The 18915-nt window shown below is 44.6% G+C and overlaps 1 protein-coding gene across 4 annotated transcripts in view; it reads right to left on the bottom strand.

Moving 5' to 3' along the window:
- The window catches only part of LOC118394978 (uncharacterized), a 51895-nt gene that overhangs the window by 6272 nt on the left and 26708 nt on the right, over positions 1–18915 (bottom strand). For all 4 annotated transcript variants that reach the window (XM_052464142.1, XM_052464143.1, XM_052464145.1 and 1 more), the window contains 12 exons: positions 16752–16820; positions 16561–16635; positions 16256–16327; positions 16063–16164; positions 14440–14508; positions 1285–1332; positions 1104–1193; positions 941–1009; positions 778–849; positions 617–676; positions 367–441; positions 120–179 (listed from right to left, as the gene is read on the bottom strand). In XM_052464142.1, coding sequence (XP_052320102.1) covers positions 120–179; positions 367–441; positions 617–676; positions 778–849; positions 941–1009; positions 1104–1193; positions 1285–1332; positions 14440–14508; positions 16063–16164; positions 16256–16327; positions 16561–16635; positions 16752–16820 — 861 coding nt within the window. The remainder of the gene's footprint in view (positions 1–119; positions 180–366; positions 442–616; positions 677–777; positions 850–940; positions 1010–1103; positions 1194–1284; positions 1333–14439; positions 14509–16062; positions 16165–16255; positions 16328–16560; positions 16636–16751; positions 16821–18915) is intronic.

The raw sequence follows: 18915 nt of genomic DNA, 5'->3' as shown, positions 1-18915 counted from the left end.
ATCAGAAAACCACAGCATGTATTTTACTACTATTGTATTACAAACTATTTTACATAGAGGGGCATTAAGTGATGGACTGAGTTGGAGGGGTTGAGGAACGCAAGAAGAAATATCAATACCTGAGCAGCAGTACGTTTTGGAATCCTCGGGAGAGTTCTTTTCACTTGGAATGACACAACCTGAGAAGCAACTTTGATTTAATATTCAAGATGAAAATAAACTACATCATTCGTAGTACATAACAAAAGTATGGCCTCAAAACCAACTGGGACCAGACAAGTAATTGTATTGAGTAGCGACGTGAGTGAAATCTCTGAAATCATAGGTCAATCATGGGTCGAATCACCTAAATAACTGATCACTCACCCGTCTCTTCTTCTTGATTGTCCTCCGGCGCTTCAGCTGACTACCTCTCACAGGTGGTTCTGTGTCCATACTGTCCTAATAGAGAGCGAAAGATAGGACGTGTAAAGATGACATGTTGTGTACATTGTTTTCTGTGTAAACTGCATAGTAACATGTATCAGTTGGCTACAGTTGCTAATGCTACATGCTAATGCTACATGCTAATGCTACATGCTAATGTTACATGCTCATGTTACATGCCTGTAATTACCTGTTGCTCGAAAGGTTTTGGAGTTCTCCTGAAGATTCCTGCAAACCCTCCTTTTTTCTCCTGTGTCAAAAATACATACTCCGTAAACATACAAGGCACATTGGTGGGTTAACAAAGTGATGATAAACGTAGGTGTAGGTAAAATAAGGTGCAAGACTCACTTTGCTGGTGGTTGTAGTGTCGGAAAAACTACCATTGCTGGCTGAGAGTTCTCTTTGTGCAGAGAGATTTTCCTACAACAAAAATAGTCATTTTCTAAAACATAATTATATGAAATCAAATGTATTTACATTTATACGTAAATGTAAGTATACAAAATCTTACCTTTATTGTGGTGAAGTCTGAGAGGCTGTCATTGCTGGCGGAGAGTTCCTTGTACTCAGTGAGAGGGTCCTGACATATTTAGAGCACAGGGTTACTATAAACATTCGTTTGATTGTACATTGATACTCTTACAAAGAACACCAGAGAGTGACAACTTTACTACCTTATCAACAGTGAAGCGTGGGGATGGCTTTGGCGATGGTCTTGGAGACCTTTTGAAAATCCCAGTGAGTCCCAAAATCCCTGTTTTTTCCTACATCAGATACAGAGGGAGTTAATAAACTAACACTAACCGTCACTAGAAGTTCCAGACAACATAGACAACCCTTTCATGGGAAGATTACCTTGCTTTCTGAGAGGTTGTCATTACAGTCTGTTCCCAAATCTGAATCCTGAATTCAAAACAAAAGCACAGTAAGCCTTCAATGTGAATGAAGCAGCGATATCTTGAAGCAGAGACCTCTTTCTCCCCTCTCTCTCATCCTGCGACTAGTGAGGTCTGGCCGCCCAACAACCTGCCCGCTCGACCCCATCCCCTCTCCAAACCATCTCTGGAGACCTTCTCACTTCCCTCATCAACTCATCCCTGACGACTGGCTGTGTCCCCTCTGACTTGAAAATGGCCAGAGTTTCTCCCTCCTCAAGAAACCAACACTCCCGACTCATCTGACGTCAAAAACGATTGAACTTTCTTTTCTTTCCAAAAACACTTGTGTGCTGCCTCTGATGAACTTTCTCGTTATCTCTCTCAGAATGATCTTCTTGACCCTAACCAGTCAGGCAGGCTTCAAGACAGGTCACTTCCGAGACTCTTCTCTGTGTCAAAGAGGCACTGCCAAAGCTGACTCTCTCTCCCAATGTGTAACAACAATGCCATGGACATTTCCCAGTTGCTTTAAATGTTTTTTTTTAAAAAATAGTTTAAGAAAACTTTTAAAGCCTCAATGGATTTGATGATCCAACTTTCAAAACCAGTCCTTGTTGGTTAGCCATAGCAGTGCAGCTTTGTTTTACATATTTTTTGGGGTTCCAGGGTCAACACCCTGTACGAGAATATACATTTTACTCATCAAGAAACGGTATATACACACACCAGTACATGGTTTCCCTTCCATATTGAAATCAAGAATAAATCAGATAATAAAGAAATAAACCAGCTTTCTGCTGTGCAATGTCACATCCCTATCAGTGTCACATCCCTATCAGTGTCACATCCCTATCAATGTCACATCCCTATCAGTGTCACATCCCTATCAGTGTCACATCCCTATCAGTGTCACATCCCTATCAGTGTCACATCCCTATCAATGTCACATCCCTATCAATGACGAGTATGGTGGGCTGATTTCTGTTATAGATTTTCTCAATTGAAAATAAATATATAAAAGGTTGTTCTGGAAGTATTTTTAGGGGTTGATTATTAGGTTGCATAAACATTGAGTGCTTTCCCCCCTCAATTTTGGCTTTCAAATGTGTTTTCTAAAACAAAGTGCATTCGGAAAGTATTCAGACCCCTTCACTTTTTCCACATTTTGTTATGTTAACAGTCTTATAAAATCTATAAAATAGTTCCCCCCCCCCTCATCAATCTACACATAATACCCCATAATGACAAAGCAGAAACAGCACTTTTGGCAGCGATTACAGCCTTTTACAGCCTCGAGTCTTCTTCAATATGACACTACAAGCTTGGCACACCTGTATTTGGGGAGTTTCTCCCATTCTTCTCAGCAGATACTCTCAAGCTCTGTCAGGTTGGATGGGGAGCGTCGCTGCACAGCTATTTTCAGGTCTCTCCAGAGAAGTTTGATCGGGTTCAAGCCCGGCTCTGGCTGGGCCACCCAAGGACATTCAGAGACTTGTCCTGAAGCCACTCCCGCATCATCTTGGCTGGGTGCTTAGGGTCGTTGTCCTGTTGGAAGGTGAACCTTCGCCCCCAGTCTTAGGTCCTGAGTGCGCTGGAGAAGGTTTTCATCAAGGATCTCTCTGTACTTTGCTTCATTCATCAAATTTGTGACTCGAGTCAGACTCCACAACTCTGCCTACGTGTATCCTGCCCCATGAGGGTTAATAACCAGGAAAATAACCTCTCACTCAACGTCAACAAAACAAAGGAGCTGATCGTGGACTTCAGGAAACAGCAGAGGGAGCACTCCCCTATCCACATCGACGGGACCGCAGTGGAGAAGGTAGAAAGCTTCAAGTTCCTTGGCGTACACATCAATAATGATCAGAAATGGTCCATCCACACAGACCGTGTGGTGAAGAAGGTGCAAACAGCACCTCTTTAACCTCAGGAGGCTGAGAATTTGGCTTGGCCCTTTTTATCACCGCCTGGTACGGCAACTGCACCGCCCACAACCGAAGGGCTCTCCAGAGGATGGTGTGGTCTGCCCAATGCATCACCGGGGGCAAACTACCTGCCCTCCAGGACATCTACAGCACCCGATGTCACAGGAAGGCCAAGAAGAACATCAACCACCCAAGCCACGGCCTGTTTACCCCGCTGCCATCCAGAGGGCGAGGTCAGTAAAGGTGCTTCTCTGACATTGCTCAATCTAATATTTATATATTTCTTAATTCCATTCTTTTACTTTTAGATTTGTGTGTATTGTTGTGAATTGTTAGATACTAGTGCACTGTTGGAGCTAGGAACACAAGCATTTCACTACACCCGCAATACAAAACCGTCCCCCAGCCCCACTTCGGCCAATCAGATCACGTCTCTCTGTTCCTACAGAAACTCAAGAGGGAGCCACTAACACAGAGAATAGTGAGGGCCTGGACAGAAGAGGCAGACTCAATGCTGCAGGAGTGTTTTGAGAATACTGATTGGAATATGTTCAAAGATTCATCCAACCAGAACTCATCCATCAACACTGACAAATATACATAGTCAGTCACAGGCTTCATTAGGTAATGTGTTGAGGATGTTGTACCCACAATAACAATCCGGACATACCCCAACAAAAATTCCTGGCCATGTCCTCAGAAGCCCCATTTATACCTGGTTCTAACATACGTCCTTTGTTCTGATCTTCTCCACATTTAGATTGTGCCCACATTTTTGGGCAAAGTGTAGATGATAAAAAGACTCATTGTGGTCAGATCTTTCTACCCACCTCCAGAGGTAGTCAGACACGCATTCTATTTGGATATCTTAGAAGTGTAGTCAGGTCTGGACAGTGAAACTATTTAAATCATCATTATCCTGCCCTCTAAAATCATGGACAGGTGATGCCATTGACTTAAAGCATCAATGTCTTCAAATAAATATTATTTTGAAAGAATATCTGTCAAACAATTGGCATACAGGCAGGGACCAGGATATTTGGTCAAAATAATGACACTGTGGACAGATAAAAGACATATTTTACTGACGTGAAGATGCGATGTGCACTATCAGAATGTGGATAAGATGAGGACAAAGGCAGCATGTTAGCACCAGGTATAAATGAGGCTAGTGTGTTCGCTGATCAGACATATTCAACCTGTCCTTGTCCCAGGCTGTTGGCACCACTTGCTTCAAGGATACCATCATCATTCCAGCGACCAAGAAAACCAAGGACACATTGTAGGGCAGCATCCAAAGTGACTCTTCTTATCAACTGTATGCAATCATTTCCTGTGTTGTCTGAGGAATTCAGCATTCTCTGTATTATCTCTCCCAACCCTCCATTGTGTCACCTCTGAGATACAGACGTTACATCATGTAGGTCTGATATCTGATTGGAGATTAACTTTACAGTAATTCTATTGGTCAACAACTCCGTTTTTGAATCTAAATAACTTAGATGCTTATAAAATGTTCCTTTTTTAAAAATCCTGAACTGCTGTGGTGAGACTCACTATTTTTTCTCTCTCCACCCCATGGACTTTTGGGGCATGGCCGTTCAGGTTATGATTTCTCTCTCTCTCTCTGACCATGCTTAGAATAATGCCTAGTAATGCTTGTTAATGTCTTGTAACTTAAGCTACAATACACTTGTATTTAGAATTCTGTTCTCAGACGTTTCTTCATTGCGTATTGCTGTAACTCAACCATTGTCTCTTGCATATTGCTAATCTTTATGCAGTCAGATAAACATTTGAATGGGCCAATTGCTTAGTATTATTATGAGTCGCATGTGATGTATGTCATAATAATAATAATAATAATAATAAATCAATAAAATATCTCTCAAGCTCTGTCAGGTTGGATGGGGAGTGTTGCTGCACAGCTATTTTCAGGTCTCTCCAGAGATGTTCAATCGGGTTCAAGTCCGGGCTCTGGCTGGGTCACTCAAGGGCATTCAGAGACTTGTCCCGAAGCCACTCCTGCTTTGTCTTGGCTGTTGTCCTGTTGGAAGGTGAACCTTCGCCACCAATCTGAGGTCCTGAGCGCGCTGGAGCTGGTTTTCATCAAGGATCTCTCTGCACTTTGCTCCATTCACTTTTCCTTCAATCCTGACAAGTCTCCTAATGCCTGCAACTGAAAAACATCCCCACAGCATGATGCTGCCACCACCATTATTCACCGTAGGGATGGTGCCCAGTTTCCTCCAGACGTGACGCTTGGCATTTAGACCAAAGGTTTCAATCTTGGTTTCATCAGACCAGATAATCTTGCTTTTCATGGTCTGAGATACCTTTGTGTATTTTTGGTAAACTCGAAGCGGGCTGTCATGTGCCTTTTACTGAGGAGTGGCTTCCGTCTGGATACTCTACCATAAAGGCGTGATTGGTGGAGTGCTGCAGAGATGGTTGACCTTCTGGAAGGTTCTCCCATCTCCACATAGGAACTCTGTAGCTCTGTCTGAGTGACCATTGGGTTCCTTCTCCACCGATTGCTCAGTTTGGCCGGGTGACCAGCTCTAGGAAGAGTCTTGGTGGTTCCAAATTTGATCAATTTTTAAGAATGATGGAGGCTACTGTGTTCTTGAGGACCTTCAATGCTGCAGAAATGTTTTGGTAATCTTCCCCAAATCTGTGCCCCGACACAATCCTGTCTCGGAGCTCTACGGATAATTCCTTCGACCTTATGGCTTGGTTTTTGCTCTGACATGCACTGTCAACTGTGGGACCTTATATAGAGAGGTGTGTGCCTTTTCAAATCATGTCCAGTCATTTGAATTTACCACAGGTGGACTCCAATCTAGTTGTAGAAACATCTCAAGGATGATCAATGGAAACAATGATGCCCCTGATCTCAATTTTGAGTCTCATAGCAAAGGGTCTGAATACTTATGTAAATAAGGTATTTCTGTTTTTTATTTTGAATACATTTGCAAAAATGTCATAACGCCTGTTTTCGCTTTGTCATTACGGGGTATTGTGTGTAAATTGATGACGATTCATTTTTAAAGAATCTATTTTAGAATAAGGCTGTAACGTAACAAAATGTGGAAAAGGGGAAGGGGTCTGAATACTTTCAGAATGCACTGTATATACCATAGAGATTGAATAGAAATGATTCTTAGGACTAACATGTTTACCTCTTCTGGTTGCGAGGCTTCAGCGGTTTTAGGAGCCTTTTGGAACATTCCACTGAATATACCTTTACCCTGAAACACACAGATGCAGTTTAGAAAGAGCAACTGAAATCATGTCACCTGGAGATCAAGTTTAAAAATAAAAATAAATATTACACCTTTATTTAACCAGGTAGGCTAGTTGAGAACAAGTTCTCATTTGCAACTGCGACCTGGCCAAGATAAAGCATACCAGTGTGAACAGACAACACAGAGTTACACATGGAGTAAACAATTAACAAGTCAATAACACAGTAGAAAAAAGGGAGTCTATATACATTGTGTGCAAAAGGCATGAGGAGGTAGGCGAATAATTACAATTTTGCAGATTAACACTGGAGTGATAAATGATCAGATGGTCATGTACAGGTAGAGATATTGGTGTGCAAAAGAGCAGAAAAGTAAATAAATAAAAACAGTATGGGGATGAGGTAGGTAAAAATGGGTGGGCTATTTACCGATAGACTATGTACAGCTGCAGCGATCGGTTAGCTGCTCAGATAGTAGATGTTTGAAGTTGGTGAGGGAGATAAAAGTCTCCAAGTTAAGCGATTTTTGCAATTCGTACCAGTCACAGGCAGCAGAGAACTAGAACGAAAGGCGGCCAAATGAGGTGTTGGCTTTAGGGATGATGAGTGCGATACACCTGCTGGAGCGCGTGCTACGGATGGGTGTTGCCTTCGTGACCAGTGAACTGAGATAAGGCGGAGCTTTACCTAGCATGGACTTGTAGATGACCTGGAGCATACAGGTCGCAGTGGTGGGTGGTATAAGGTGCTTTAGTGAAAAACGGATGGCACTGTGATAAACTGCATCCAGTTTGCTGAGTAGAGTGTTGGAAGCAATTTTGTAGATGACATCGCCGAAGTCGAGGATCGGTAGGATAGTCAGTTTTACTAGGGTAAGTTTGGCGGCGTGAGTGAAGGAGTGTTTGTTGCGGAATAGAAAGCCGACTCTAGATTTGATTTTCAATTGGAGATGTTTGATATGAGTCTGGAAGGAGAGTTTACAGTCTAGCCAGACACCTAGGTACTTATAGATGTCCACATATTCAAGGTCGGAACCATCCAGGGTGGTGATATGCTGGTCAGGCGTGCGGGTGCAGGCAGCAAACGGTTGAAAAGCATGCATTTGGTTTTACTAGCGTTTAAGAGCAGTTGGAGGCCACGGAAGGAGTGTTGTATGGCATTGAAGCTCGTTTGGAGGTTAGATAGCACAGTGTCCAAGGACGGGCCGGAAGTATATAGAACGGTGTCGTGTGCGTAGAGGTGGATCAGGGAATCGCCCGCAGCAAGAGCAACATCATTGATATATACAGAGAAAAGAGTCGGCCCGAGGATTGAACCCTGTGGCACCCCCATAGACACTGCCAGAGGACCGGACAGCATGCCCTCCGATTTGACACACTGAACTCTGTCTGCAAAGTAGTTGGTGAACCAGGCAAGGCAGTCATCCGAAAAACCGAGGCTACTGAGTCTGCCGATAAGAATATGGTGATTGACAGAGTCGAAAACCTTGGCAAGGACGATGAAGACGGCTGCACAGTACTGTCTTTTATCGATGCCGGTTATGATATCGTGTAGTACCTTGAGCGTGGCTGAGGTGCAGTTCAGTCTCACCTTAGGGTTGCTGTTGTCAGAGAGACTGTCATTACTGGCTGAGAGCTCACTGTGTAATGACCGCTTGTCCTATGAGACAATCGAGTGTTACTATGACACGAGCCAAAATTTATAAATATGACCGACTAGTCATGGTCAAATTAAGACCTAATGTAGTTACCTCTTCTGGTTGACAGCCTTCATCGGCAGGTTTAGGTGATTTTTGGAACATTCCACTGAATGTACCTCTCTCCTGAAACACACAAGTGATAGTAGTAATATCCTGCTCCAGGTATCTGGACATCTATTCACCTTAATAGTGTTGTTGTCAGAGAGACTGTCATTACTGGCTGAGAGCTCACTGACCGCTTGTCCTATGAGGCTATTAAGTGTTACTAGAACAATTAACGACGGTTAATAATAATAGACTTATAAATATCATTAGTCCACGTCAAATTAAGAGCCAATATAGTCATCTCTAGATACCTCTTCTTGTTGAGAGCCTTCATCGGCAGGAATAGGAGATTTCTTGAACATTCCACTGAAAAAACTTCCTTTCTCCTGAAATACAAAAAGACTGTTTAGATTAGATTTTTTTTGTTTTACTGTGTTGACATATATTGTTATCTGGATACATAGTATTGTCTGAAGATAATTCTCCACCAAACCTCCTCACCGTGGTGTTGTTGGTATCAGAAAGGCTGTTGTTGCTGACTGAGAGCTCACTGCATGTTGCAAGATTGTCCTGGAACAGAACACAGTTCTGTCGTTAGAAAATGAACAAACTCTTACAGTAAGTAACTGAAGCAAACAGACATGTTTGATCTCACCTGCGCAGGTGTTTCATCTCCAGTTGATTTGGGGGTCTTTTAAGGATTCCACTGAATAGCCCCTTTTTTTCCCTGATAGAAGAAAACGGTGTCATTTGATGACAAAACCTGGCCAGATAATTTCAAGTCATCAGTCTCAAGTCAAAGTCGAGTCCCGAGTCCAAGTGAAGTCTCAAATGAATTTATTTTCAATCAAGTCGAGCCTCAATTAATCAAATTTGTGACTCGAGTCAGACTCCACAACTCTGCCTACGTGTATCCTGCCCCATGAGGGTTAATAACCAGGAAAATAACCTCTCACTCAACGTCAACAAAACAAAGGAGCTGATCGTGGACTTCAGGAAACAGCAGAGGGAGCACTCCCCTATCCACATCGACGGGACCGCAGTGGAGAAGGTAGGAAAGCTTCAAGTTCCTCGGCGTACACATCAGAAATGGTCCATCCACACAGACCGTGTGGTGAAGAAGGTGCAAACAGCACCTCTTTAACCTCAGGAGGCTGAGAATTTGGCTTGGCTCTTTTTATCACCGCCTGGTACGGCAACTGCACCGCCCACAACCAAAGGGCTCTCCAGAGGATGGTGTGGTCTGCCCAATGCATCACCGGGGGCAAACTACCTGCTCTCCAGGACATCTACAGCACCCGATGTCACAGGAAGGCCAAGAAGAACATCAACCACCCAAGCCACGGCTTGTTTACCCCGCTGCCATCCAGAGGGCGAGGTCAGTAAAGGTGCCTCTCTGACATTGCTCAATCTAATATTTATATATTTCTTAATTCCATTCTTTTACTTTTAGATTTGTGTGTATTATTGTGAATTGTTAGATACTGTGCACTGTTGGAGCTAGGAACACAAGCATTTCATTACACCCGCAATAACATTAGATAAATATGTGTATGTGACCAATATAATTTGATTTGATGAGAGGAAACAATGTGCTGGACCATTTGTACACAAACATCCGCGATACATACAAAACCGTCCCCCAGCCCCACTTCGGCCAATCAGATCACGTCTCTCTGTTCCTACAGAAACTCAAGAGGGAGCCACTAACACAGAGAATAGTGAGGGCCTGGACAGAAGAGGCAGACTCAATGCTGCAGGAGTGTTTTGAGAATACTGATACTGATTGGAATATGTTCAAACATTCATCCAACCAGAACTCGTTTGCTAAGTCAAACGACACCGCTGGTTCTGCTCACACTGCCCTACCCTGTGCTCTGACCTCTTTCTCCCCTCTCTCTCCAGATGAAATCTCGCGTCTTGTGACGGCCGGCCGCCCAACAACCTGCCCGCTTGACCCTATCCCCTCCTCTCTTCTGCAGACCATTTCCGGAGACCTTCTCCCTTACCTCACCTCGCTCATCAACTCATCCCTGACCGCTGGCTACGTCCCTTCCGTCTTCAAGAGAGCAAGAGTTGCACCCCTTCTGAAAAAAACCTACACTCGATCCCTCCGATGTCAACAACTACAGACCAGTATCCCTTCTTTCTTTTCTCTCCAAAACTCTTGAACGTGCCGTCCTTGGCCTGCTCTCCCGCTATCTCTCTCAGAATGACCTTCTTGATCCAAATCAGTCAGGTTTCAAGACTAGTCATTCAACTGAGACTGCTCTTCTCTGTATCACGGAGGCGCTCCGCACTGCTAAAGCTAACTCTCTCTCCTCTGCTCTCATCCTTCTAGACCTATCGGCTGCCTTCGATACTGTGAACCATCAGATCCTCCTCTCCACCCTCTCCGAGTTGGGCATCTCCGGCGCGGCCCACGCTTGGATTGCGTCCTACCTGACAGGTCGCTCCTACCAGGTGGCGTGGCGAGAATCTGTCTCCTCACCACGCGCTCTCACCACTGGTGTCCCCCAGGGCTCTGTTCTAGGCCCTCTCCTATTCTCGCTATACACCAAGTCACTTGGCTCTGTCATAACCTCACATGGTCTCTCCTATCATTGCTATGCAGACGACACACAATTAATCTTCTCCTTTCCCCCTTCTGATGACCAGGTGGCGAATCGCATCTCTGCATGTCTGGCAGACATATCAGTGTGGATGACGGATCACCACCTCAAGCTGAACCTCGGAAAGACGGAGCTGCTCTTCCTCCCGGGGAAGGACTGCCCGTTCCATGATCTCGCCATCACGGTTGACAACTCCATTGTGTCCTCCTCCCAGAGCGCTAAGAACCTTGGCGTGACCCTGGACAACACCCTGTCGTTCTCAACTAACATCAAGGCGGTGGCCCGTTCCTGTAGGTTCATGCTCTACAACATCCGCAGAGTACGACCCTGCCTCACACAGGAAGCGGCGCAGGTCCTAATCCAGGCACTTGTCATCTCCCGTCTGGATTACTGCAACTCGCTGTTGGCTGGGCTCCCTGCCTGTGCCATTAAACCCCTACAACTCATCCAGAACGCCGCAGCCCGTCTGGTGTTCAACCTTCCCAAGTTCTCTCACATCACCCCGCTCCTCCGCTCTCTCCACTGGCTTCCAGTTGAAGCTCGCATCCGCTACAAGACCATGGTGCTTGCCTACGGAGCTGTGAGGGGAACGGCACCTCAGTACCTCCAGGCTCTGATCAGGCCCTACACCCAAACAAGGGCACTGCGTTCATCCACCTCTGGCCTGCTCGCCTCCCTACCAATGAGGAAGTACAGTTCCCGCTCAGCCCAGTCAAAACTGTTCGCTGCTCTGGCCCCCAATGGTGGAACAAACTCCCTCACGACGCCAGGACAGCGGAGTCAATCACCACCTTCCGGAGACACCTGAAACCCCACCTCTTTAAGGAATACCTAGGATAGGATAAAGTAATCCTTCTCGCCCCCTCAAAAGATTTAGATGCACTATTGTAAAGTGGCTGTTCCACTGGATGTCATAAGGTGAATGCACCAATTTGTAAGTCGCTCTGGATAAGAGCGTCTGCTAAATGACTTAAATGTAATGTAAATGTAACTCATCCATCAACACTGACAAATGTCACAGGCTTCATTAGGTAATGTGTTGAGGATGTTGTACCCACAATAACAATCCGGACATACCCCAACAAAAATTCCTGGCCATGTCCTCAGAAGCCCCATTTATACCTGGTTCTAACATACGTTCTTTGTTCTGATCTTCTCCACATTTAGATTGTGCCCACATTTTTGGGCAAGTGTAGATGATAAAAAGACTCATTGTGATCAGATCTTTCTACCCACCTCCAGAGGTAGTCAGACACGCATTCTATTTGGATATCTTAGAAGTGTAGGCAGGTCTGGACAGTGAAACTATTTAAATCATCATTATCCCGCCCTCTAAAATCATGGACAGGTGATGCCATTGACTTAAAGCATCAATGTCTTAAAATAAATATTATTTTGAAAGAATATCTGTCAAACAATTGGCATACAGGCAGGGACCAGGATATTTGGTCAAAATAATGACACTGTGGACAGATAAAAGACATATTTTACTGACGTGAAGATGCGATGTGCACTATCAGAATGTGGATAAGATGAGGACAAAGGCAGCATGTTAGCACCAGGTATAAATGAGGCTAGTGTGTTCGCTGATCAGACATATTCAACCTGTCCTTGTCCCAGGCTGTTGGCACCACTTGCTTCAAGGATACCATCATCATTCCAGCGACCAAGAAAACCAAGGACACATTGTAGGGCAGCATCCAAAGTGACTCTTCTTATCAACTGTATGCAATCATTTCCTGTGTTGTCTGAGGAATTCAGCATTCTCTGTATTATCTCTCCCAACCCTCCATTGTGTCACCTCTGAGATACAGACGTTACATCATGTAGGTCTGATATCTGATTGGAGATTAACTTTACAGTAATTCTATTGGTCAACAACTCCGTTTTTGAATCTAAATAACTTAGATGCTTATAAAATGTTCATTTTTTAAAAATCCTGAACTGCTGTGGTGAGACTCACTATTTTTTCTCTCTCCACCCCATGGACTTTTGGGGCATGGCCGTTCAGGTTATGATTTCTCTCTCTCTCTCTGACCATGCTTAGAATAATGCCTAGTAATGCTTGTTAATGTCTTGTAACTTAAGCTACAATACACTTGTATTTAGAATTCTGTTCTCAGACGTTTCTTCATTGCGTATTGCTGTAACTCAACCATTGTCTCTTGCATATTGCTAATCTTTATGCAGTCAGATAAACATTTGAATGGGCCAATTGCTTAGTATTATTACGAGTCGCATGTGATGTATGTCATAATAATAATAATAATAATAATAATAAATCAATAAAATATCTCTCAAGCTCTGTCAGGTTGGATGGGGAGTGTTGCTGCACAGCTATTTTCAGGTCTCTCCAGAGATGTTCAATCGGGTTCAAGTCCGGGCTCTGGCTGGGTCACTCAAGGGCATTCAGAGACTTGTCCCGAAGCCACTCCTGCTTTGTCTTGGCTGTGTGCTTAAGGTCGTTGTCCTGTTGGAAGGTGAACCTTCGCCACCAATCTGAGGTCCTGAGCTCTATGGAGCAGGTTTTCATCAAGGATCTCTCTGCACTTTGCTCCATTCACTTTTCCTTCAATCCTGACAAGTCTCCTAATGCCTGCAACTGAAAAACATCCCCACAGCATGATGCTGCCACCACCATTCTTCACCGTAGGGATGGTGCCCAGTTTCCTCCAGACGTGACGCTTGGCATTTAGACCAAAGATTTCAATCTTGGTTTCATCAGACCAGATAATCTTGCTTTTCATGGTCTGAGATACCTTTGTGTATTTTTGGTAAACTCGAAGCGGGCTGTCATGTGCCTTTTACTGAGGAGTGGCTTCCGTCTGGATACTCTACCATAAAGGCGTGATTGGTGGAGTGCTGCAGAGATGGTTGACCTTCTGGAAGGTTCTCCCATCTCCACATAGGAACTCTGTAGCTCTGTCTGAGTGACCATTGGGTTCCTTCTCCACCGATTGCTCAGTTTGGCCGGGTGACCAGCTCTAGGAAGAGTCTTGGTGGTTCCAAATTTGATCAATTTTTAAGAATGATGGAGGCTACTGTGTTCTTGAGGACCTTCAATGCTGCAGAAATGTTTTGGTAATCTTCCCCAAATCTGTGCCCCGACACAATCCTGTCTCGGAGCTCTACGGATAATTCCTTCGACCTTATGGCTTGGTTTTGCTCTGACATGCACTGTCAACTGTGGGACCTTATATAGAGAGGTGTGTGCCTTTTCAAATCATGTCCAGTCATTTGAATTTACCACAGGTGGACTCCAATCTAGTTGTAGAAACATCTCAAGGATGATCAATGGAAACAATGATGCCCCTGATCTCAATTTTGAGTCTCATAGCAAAGGGTCTGAATACTTATGTAAATAAGGTATTTCTGTTTTTTATTTTGAATACATTTGCATAAATGTCATAACGCCTGTTTTCGCTTTGTCATTACGGGGTATTGTGTGTAAATTGATGACGATTCATTTTTAAAGAATCTATTTTAGAATAAGGCTGTAACGTAACAAAATGTGGAAAAGGGGAAGGGGTCTGAATACTTTCAGAATGCACTGTATATACCATAGAGATTGAATAGAAATGATTCTTAGGACTAACATGTTTACCTCTTCTGGTTGCGAGGCTTCAGCTGTTTTAGGAGCCTTTTGGAACATTCCACTGAATATACCTTTACCCTGAAACACACAGATGCAGTTTAGAAAGAGCAACTGAAATCATGTCACCTGGAGATCAAGTTTAAAAATAAAAATAAATATTACACCTTTATTTAACCAGGTAGGCTAGTTGAGAACAAGTTCTCATTTGCAACTGCGACCTGGCCAAGATAAAGCATACCAGTGTGAACAGACAACACAGAGTTACACATGGAGTAAACAATTAACAAGTCAATAACACAGTAGAAAAAAGGGAGTCTATATACATTGTGTGCAAAAGGCATGAGGAGGTAGGCGAATAATTACAATTTTGCAGATTAACACTGGAGTGATAAATGATCAGATGGTCATGTACAGGTAGAGATATTGGTGTGCAAAAGAGCAGAAAAGTAAATAAATAAAAACAGTATGGGGATGAGGTAGGTAAAAATGGGTGGGCTATTTACCGATAGACTATGTACAGCTGCAGCGATCGGTTAGCTGCTCAGATAGTAGATGTTTGAAGTTGGTGAGGGAGATAAAAGTCTCCAAGTTAAGCGATTTTTGCAATTCGTACCAGTCACAGGCAGCAGAGAACTAGAACGAAAGGCGGCCAAATGAGGTGTTGGCTTTAGGGATGATGAGTGCGATACACCTGCTGGAGCGCGTGCTACGGATGGGTGTTGCCTTCGTGACCAGTGAACTGAGATAAGGCGGAGCTTTACCTAGCATGGACTTGTAGATGACCTGGAGCATACAGGTCGCAGTGGTGGGTGGTATAAGGTGCTTTAGTGACAAAACGGATGGCACTGTGATAAACTGCATCCAGTTTGCTGAGTAGAGTGTTGGAAGCAATTTTGTAGATGACATCGCCGAAGTCGAGGATCGGTAGGATAGTCAGTTTTACTAGGGTAAGTTTGGCGGCGTGAGTGAAGGAGTGTTTGTTGCGGAATAGAAAGCCGACTCTAGATTTGATTTTCAATTGGAGATGTTTGATATGAGTCTGGAAGGAGAGTTTACAGTCTAGCCAGACACCTAGGTACTTATAGATGTCCACATATTCAAGGTCGGAACCATCCAGGGTGGTGATATGCTGGTCAGGCGTGCGGGTGCAGGCAGCAAACGGTTGAAAAGCATGCATTTGGTTTTACTAGCGTTTAAGAGCAGTTGGAGGCCACGGAAGGAGTGTTGTATGGCATTGAAGCTCGTTTGGAGGTTAGATAGCACAGTGTCCAGGGACGGGCCGGAAGTATATAGAACGGTGTCGTGTGCGTAGAGGTGGATCAGGGAATCGCCCGCAGCAAGAGCAACATCATTGATATATACAGAGAAAAGAGTCGGCCCGAGGATTGAACCCTGTGGCACCCCCATAGACACTGCCAGAGGACCGGACAGCATGCCCTCCGATTTGACACACTGAACTCTGTCTGCAAAGTAGTTGGTGAACCAGGCAAGGCAGTCATCCGAAAAACCGAGGCTACTGAGTCTGCCGATAAGAATATGGTGATTGACAGAGTCGAAAACCTTGGCAAGGACGATGAAGACGGCTGCACAGTACTGTCTTTTATCGATGCCGGTTATGATATCGTGTAGTACCTTGAGCGTGGCTGAGGTGCAGTTCAGTCTCACCTTAGGGTTGCTGTTGTCAGAGAGACTGTCATTACTGGCTGAGAGCTCACTGTGTAATGACCGCTTGTCCTATGAGACAATCGAGTGTTACTATGACACGAGCCAAAATTTATAAATATGACCGACTAGTCATGGTCAAATTAAGACCTAATGTAGTTACCTCTTCTGGTTGACAGCCTTCATCGGCAGGTTTAGGTGATTTTTGGAACATTCCACTGAATGTACCTCTCTCCTGAAACACACAAGTGATAGTAGTAATATCCTGCTCCAGGTATCTGGACATCTATTCACCTTAATAGTGTTGTTGTCAGAGAGACTGTCATTACTGGCTGAGAGCTCACTGACCGCTTGTCCTATGAGGCTATTAAGTGTTACTAGAACAATTAACGACGGTTAATAATAATAGACTTATAAATATCATTAGTCCACGTCAAATTAAGAGCCAATATAGTCATCTCTAGATACCTCTTCTTGTTGAGAGCCTTCATCGGCAGGAATAGGAGATTTCTTGAACATTCCACTGAAAAAACTTCCTTTCTCCTGAAATACAAAAAGACTGTTTAGATTAGATTTTTTTTTGTTTTACTGTGTTGACATATATTGTTATCTGGATACATAGTATTGTCTGAAGATAATTCTCCACCAAACCTCCTCACCGTGGTGTTGTTGGTATCAGAAAGGCTGTTGTTGCTGACTGAGAGCTCACTGCATGTTGCAAGATTGTCCTGGAACAGAACACAGTTCTGTCGTTAGAAAATGAACAAACTCTTACAGTAAGTAACTGAAGCAAACAGACATGTTTGATCTCACCTGCGCAGGTGTTTCATCTCCAGTTGATTTGGGGGTCTTTTAAGGATTCCACTGAATAGCCCCTTTTTCCCTGATAGAAGAAAACGGTGTCATTTGATGACAAAACCTGGCCAGATAATTTCAAGTCATCAGTCTCAAGTCAAAGTCAAGTCCCGAGTCCAAGTGAAGTCTCAAATGAATTTATTTTCAATCAAGTCGAGCCTCAATTAATCAAATTTGTGACTCGAGTCAGACTCCACAACTCTGCCTACGTGTATCCTGCCCCATGAGGGTTAATAACCAGGAAAATAACCTCTCACTCAACGTCAACAAAACAAAGGAGCTGATCGTGGACTTCAGGAAACAGCAGAGGGAGCACTCCCCTATCCACATCGACGGGACCGCAGTGGAGAAGGTAGGAAAGCTTCAAGTTCCTCGGCGTACACATCAGAAATGGTCCATCCACACAGACCGTGTGGTGAAGAAGGTGCAAACAGCACCTCTTTAACCTCAGGAGGCTGAGAATTTGGCTTGGCTCTTTTTATCACCGCCTGGTACGGCAACTGCACCGCCCACAACCAAAGGGCTCTCCAGAGGATGGTGTGGTCTGCCCAATGCATCACCGGGGGCAAACTACCTGCTCTCCAGGACATCTACAGCACCCGATGTCACAGGAAGAAGATCAAGAAGAACATCAACCACCCAAGCCACGGCTTGTTTACCCCCGCTGCCATCCAGAGGGCGAGGTCAGTAAAGGTGCCTCTCTGACATTGCTCAATCTAATATTTATATATTTCTTAATTCCATTCTTTTACTTTTAGATTTGTGTGTATTATTGTGAATTGTTAGATACTGTGCACTGTTGGAGCTAGGAACACAAGCATTTCATTACACCCGCAATAACATTAGATAAATATGTGTATGTGACCAATATAATTTGATTTGATGAGAGGAAACAATGTGCTGGACCATTTGTACACAAACATCCGCGATACATACAAAACCGTCCCCCAGCCCCACTTCGGCCAATCAGATCACGTCTCTCTGTTCCTACAGAAACTCAAGAGGGAGCCACTAACACAGAGAACAGTGAGGGCCTGGACAGAAGAGGCAGACTCAATGCTGCAGGAGTGTTTTGAGAATACTGATACTGATTGGAATATGTTCAAACATTCATCCAACCAGAACTCGTTTGCTAAGTCAAACGACACCGCTGGTTCTGCTCACACTGCCCTACCCTGTGCTCTGACCTCTTTCTCCCCTCTCTTTCCAGATGAAATCTCGCGTCTTGTGACGGCCGGCCGCCCAACAACCTGCCCGCTTGACCCTATCCCCTCCTCTCTTCTGCAGACCATTTCCGGAGACCTTCTCCCTTACCTCACCTCGCTCATCAACTCATCCCTGACCGCTGGCTACGTCCCTTCCGTCTTCAAGAGAGCGAGAGTTGCACCCCTTCTGAAAAAACCTACACTCGATCCCTCCGATGTCAACAACTACAGACCAGTATCCCTTCTTTCTTTTCTCTCCAAAACTCTTGAACGTGCCGTCCTTGGCCTGCTCTCCCGCTATCTCTCTCAGAATGACCTTCTTGATCCAAATCAGTCAGGTTTCAAGACTAGTCATTCAACTGAGACTGCTCTTCTCTGTATCACGGAGGCGCTCCGCACTGCTAAAGCTAACTCTCTCTCCTCTGCTCTCATCCTTCTAGACCTATCGGCTGCCTTCGATACTGTGAACCATCAGATCCTCCTCTCCACCCTCTCCGAGTTGGGCATCTCCGGCGCGGCCCACGCTTGGATTGCGTCCTACCTGACAGGTCGCTCCTACCAGGTGGCGTGGCGAGAATCTGTCTCCTCACCACGCGCTCTCACCACTGGTGTCCCCCAGGGCTCTGTTCTAGGCCCTCTCCTATTCTCGCTATACACCAAGTCACTTGGCTCTGTCATAACCTCACATGGTCTCTCCTATCATTGCTATGCAGACGACACACAATTAATCTTCTCCTTTCCCCCTTCTGATGACCAGGTGGCG

Source organism: Oncorhynchus keta, chromosome 15 (genome assembly GCF_023373465.1).
Source record: "Oncorhynchus keta strain PuntledgeMale-10-30-2019 chromosome 15, Oket_V2, whole genome shotgun sequence".
Taxonomy (NCBI): Eukaryota; Metazoa; Chordata; class Actinopteri; order Salmoniformes; family Salmonidae; genus Oncorhynchus; species Oncorhynchus keta.
Note: the sequence above shows the minus strand (reverse complement) of the source record. Positions and strands in the feature narration are given on the sequence as shown.